At 57.5% G+C, this 3996-nt stretch overlaps 3 protein-coding genes across 3 annotated transcripts; 2 read left to right on the plus strand and 1 right to left on the minus strand.

Moving 5' to 3' along the window:
• Nucleotides 1–116: 116 nt before the first annotated feature.
• On the plus strand, nucleotides 117–1400 carry ACA1_160740 (sodium/calcium exchanger protein; the record flags this gene model as incomplete). Its single annotated transcript, XM_004333043.1, has 6 exons — nucleotides 117–226; nucleotides 396–486; nucleotides 572–658; nucleotides 768–854; nucleotides 1026–1148; nucleotides 1230–1400. The coding sequence occupies 6 exons, from the start codon at nucleotides 117–119 to the stop codon at nucleotides 1398–1400; spliced, it is 669 nt and encodes a 222-aa protein (XP_004333091.1).
• Nucleotides 1401–1954: 554 nt separating this feature from the next.
• On the plus strand, nucleotides 1955–2987 carry ACA1_160750 (uncharacterized protein; the record flags this gene model as incomplete). Its single annotated transcript, XM_004333044.1, has 4 exons — nucleotides 1955–1982; nucleotides 2210–2316; nucleotides 2470–2622; nucleotides 2721–2987. The coding sequence occupies 4 exons, from the start codon at nucleotides 1955–1957 to the stop codon at nucleotides 2985–2987; spliced, it is 555 nt and encodes a 184-aa protein (XP_004333092.1).
• Nucleotides 2988–3201: 214 nt separating this feature from the next.
• ACA1_160760 (Clathrin coat assembly protein AP50, putative) lies at nucleotides 3202–3933 on the minus strand (the record flags this gene model as incomplete). The annotated part of the gene is made up of 3 exons (XM_004333045.1): nucleotides 3202–3282; nucleotides 3383–3472; nucleotides 3625–3933. Coding segments are annotated over 3 exons (480 nt in total), but the record flags the coding sequence as incomplete, so codon positions are not given.
• Between the last annotated feature and the right edge of the window lie 63 nt (nucleotides 3934–3996).

Below are 3996 nucleotides of genomic sequence, written 5' to 3' on the forward strand. Positions count from 1 at the left end.
TACCCGCACCACTCGAGCCTGGCTGGTGGGCGAGGCCTGCTGTTTGTTTTGTTTTTGGGCTCACCGTCGCCCCCGTCGCTGTGGTCCCATTCCTGATTGCGCGCGGCAGGACCAACATGGCGTGCACTGGCTGCCTGGCGGGCAAGATCGAGTACAAGGACAACCAGCGCTTCCAGGACAAGGGCGAGCCGCTCATCTACTGTGTCGCCGCCATCCTTCCCTTTGCGTAACGCCCCCTTTTTGCTCTCACTTTCATCATTGCTTGTTATTTTATTATTTTTTTATTTATACTATTTTTATTTGTTGTGTGTTATATGAGGAAATTATTTAATTACTAACATTAATTTATTGGCATTTTTTTGGCTACTCATTTTGTTGTTGCTTCGCGTGCGTAGGTACCTGGTGGGCCTGCTGTTCACCCTAAAAACCCACTCGCACCTGTTTGAGAACCCCGAAGAGGAGGAGGGCGAGGGCGGCGGACACGAGGTACCCGATGCCTGGTCGCACACGCACGCACACGCACGCACACGCACACCATGCACACGCCTAACACGAAGGACTGATACGCCAGGGACCCGAGTGGCCGGTGTGGAAGGCCGTCGTCGTGCTGCTCATCTCCATCACCCTCTTCTCCCTCATCGCCGAGGAAATGATCAAGGTACGACCTCGTGTCCCCCCCCCCCAACGTCTTTCCCTTGCGATAACGCTGACGCGAGCACCGTCTTTGCTTGCTGTGGGGCGGTACAATGAACCCCCCCCCATACAAGGCCATCGAACCAACGCTGGACGCGATCGGCATCGAGCAGGCCTTCGCCGGCGCCACGGTCATGGCGCTGGTGCCCTCCTCCGCCGAGGTACGTGGCCCGTCATCGTCGAGAGCCTCTCCTTTGGTCCATTTCACTATTTTTTTCTACCTCACACGACACGACACGACACGACACGACACGACACGACACGACACGACACGACACGACACGACACGACACGACACGACACGACACGACACGACACGACAACGAACGCAGTATGTGAACGCGATCACGTTCGCCATGCACAACAACGTGGCGCTTTCGCTTGAAATCGGGTCCTCGTCAGCAGTCCAGATCTGCTTGTTGATGCTTCCCGTTCTCGTGGGCTGGTCGGCCATTGTACGTGACTCCTCCCCTCCCCCCGTGGGCGCCCCCCCCCCGCGCGCGATTCCGCGTCTCACCACCACCCCCTGCGAGCAGGTGGACCACGATGTGTCGATCCTCATGTTCCCCATGTTCATGGTGTTTGCGATCATCTTCGCCGTCATCATCGTCAACTACCTGTCAATCGAGGGCAAGGCCAACTACTTCAAGGGATGCGCCCTGGTCATCGTCTACATCCTCTTCATCGTTGGGCTCTTCTTCCAATGACCACGCCACCAAGGGCGCACGTAGACACCAGAGCGACAAATACAACGGCCTTATTTATTCATCTATTAACTTATTTATCAAAAATCATCAATTATTTTTATTTTTTTAAAAAAATGTTATGTTGATGAATGTTGTTGCTCAAATAAGGGCAGTCTTGCTTTGTTTGCGTCGTGTCTGTTTTCTTCTTCTGTTTTACTGGCCTTGGCAGACTGGCTGGGGTCGATGTATGTCCCAGAAGTGCTCTGGTACCCTCCCCCCCCCCGAATAAACGTGTCCATGGCGGGGTGGCTGATGAGAGTGTAATTGGCAGGGGTGCGAATAGGCCAAGGCGTCCGGCCCTCCTGGCCGGCGTTGTCATTTTGGCATCGTTGCTGCTGTTCGCGTGGGCCTACCTGACTGTGTGGGAGGGCCTGGCGGAGACGACCGAAGGGTCCTGCTCACGGCCCGAAGGCCCGAAGAGGCTGCCCTGGCAGCGCTGCTCGCAGAGGAGCGAGCGCACCAACGACGAGTTTTGCACAGGCGCCAGGCCTACCACGCCCACCTGCTGACCCAGCATGAGCTGTACCTGTTTCGTCCCACCTGGTACGACCTCCCACCTCACTAGTGACCCACTAACTAGCCCACACCCACGCTCACCCTCTTCTCGGCTGTAGGACGTGTCCTTCCATTGAGCTCCTCGGCGCTTCCAGTACGTCCCTCCTAGTCCCTCCTCTTTTCGACCCATCCAAAGGGGGGAGATTGTTCTGGAGAGCTGAGGCGTTTGTTGTCTGTTTGCTGTTGTTTGTGGTTGTGTTGTGTTGTGTTGTAAGTCGATGGCCCCAAGTGGACGTGCCTGGCAGAGATCGACGCGGTGGCCCACAACAACTGCCTGGTCTACTCGGCCGGCATCGATGGCGACCTCAGCTTTGACATCGCCGTCCGACAACGGTAGAACCCCCCACCCTCTACTCCTTCTCCTGTTCGTCGTAGCGAAAAACGTTGAACGTGGTGGGTGGTGCAGATGGCCAACGTGTGAAGTGCATGCGTTTGAGATCGACCATCACCGAGCTCGCCTGAGATCCGTGATCAGATCGACCGCTACAACATCACAGCCCATTACGGCTTCAACTTCGACGACCTCGACCGGGTCATGAAGGTGCTGGGCCACGAGGGGCGCTACCTAGCCGCCCTCAAGCTCGACATCGAGACCGCTGAGTTTGGCTTGGTTGAGAAGATGGCGCAGGTACTCGCTACACCAACTCTCTCACCCACACCTTCTTCATCGTCTACTTTATACTTTCGCTCACATGTTGTTGTTGTTGGGAATCAAACGCGACGCAGAACAAGGGAGTGCGCTGGAGCGACAGGGTGGGCCAGATCCTGATGGAGGTCCACTGGGTCAACGACCGCGGGCTGATCGTGCCCGTGGTGCAGGCCCTCGAGGACCAGGGCTTCCGCATCTTCTCCAACGAGGCCAACGGCCTTGGCGTGACCGAGGTACGCTTTCCTCCCCACCACCCTTCCTCTTCCTCTTCCTCTTCTTCTCCTTCTTCACTCACACAACACACACAACACGACACAACAACAATCATCAGTGCGGGTGGGTGAGCAACCACCGAGCAGACCTGCTGCTGCGTGAAGCTGAACAGACGCAGAGAAAATAAGAACTGACACCCATGCGCGGGGGGGGGGGTAAGGTGTGATCTTTACAACAAACAAGAGGCAGAGGAGGAGGCGGCGGCGGCACGAAACAAACGACCACGGTCACAGCGCTGGTAGCGTGTGGGTGGTGTGTCCATCTGGGTTGGTCATCAACGGCCTCTCAGATACGGAACTCGTAGGATCCGGCCTTGGTCATGTAGCGCACCCACTTCACCGTCTGGTAGGGCGTCTTTTCATACACCTGTGTGTCGTGTCGTGTCGTTGTGTTTCCGCGGAAACGTTCGTGGCCGTGAGTGGATTTGGGGGGGGGGGTGCTCTTGAAGGGGAGGAAGTGGTCGCACCTTGAGGAAGCGAACGTCAAAGCCCGACGAGGTGAACATGGGCACTTGGAACTGCATCGCAATCGGCGGTCGGTTGGACCATCCCTTCTTCTGTTTCACACGAACGCCCAACGCCGGCCATTTAACTCTCAACGTCGCGAGTACCCCGCGCGTGTTGTGCCGTGTGGTGTGTGTCGTGCCGTGCCGTGCGTGTCGTATGACGTGTGTCGTGTGTTGCGTGTGTGCGTGTGTCGTGAGCCTACCTCGAGAGATACGGACTGCGCGAGCTTCATCTCACCGGAGAGACCGAACTCGGCGCCGCCCGGGAAGCGCTTGATCTTCCAGATGACGGCCTCGAGTTCGGGCTTGTAGAAGGCCTTGCCCGCCGTGACCCTCAGCCGGCAGGTGGCCGTGTTCTTCGGGGTGGGGATCTTGATGATCACGTGCTGCCCGAACAGATTGGGCGCAAAGTTGGCCTTCACCGTCACCTTGATCTCCACGCGCGTCGAGCCCGCCTCGTTGATGGCCGACAGCACGCGGAAGGGCAGGTGCGGATTCTCCGTCGTGCGGTACCTGTCGACGACGACGACAGCTTGTCAGCGCTGGCGACGATGGTGACGATGGCGACGGTGGTG

This window comes from Acanthamoeba castellanii, assembly GCF_000313135.1.
Source record: "Acanthamoeba castellanii str. Neff unplaced genomic scaffold scf7180000084725, whole genome shotgun sequence".
Taxonomy (NCBI): Eukaryota; Discosea; order Longamoebia; family Acanthamoebidae; genus Acanthamoeba; species Acanthamoeba castellanii.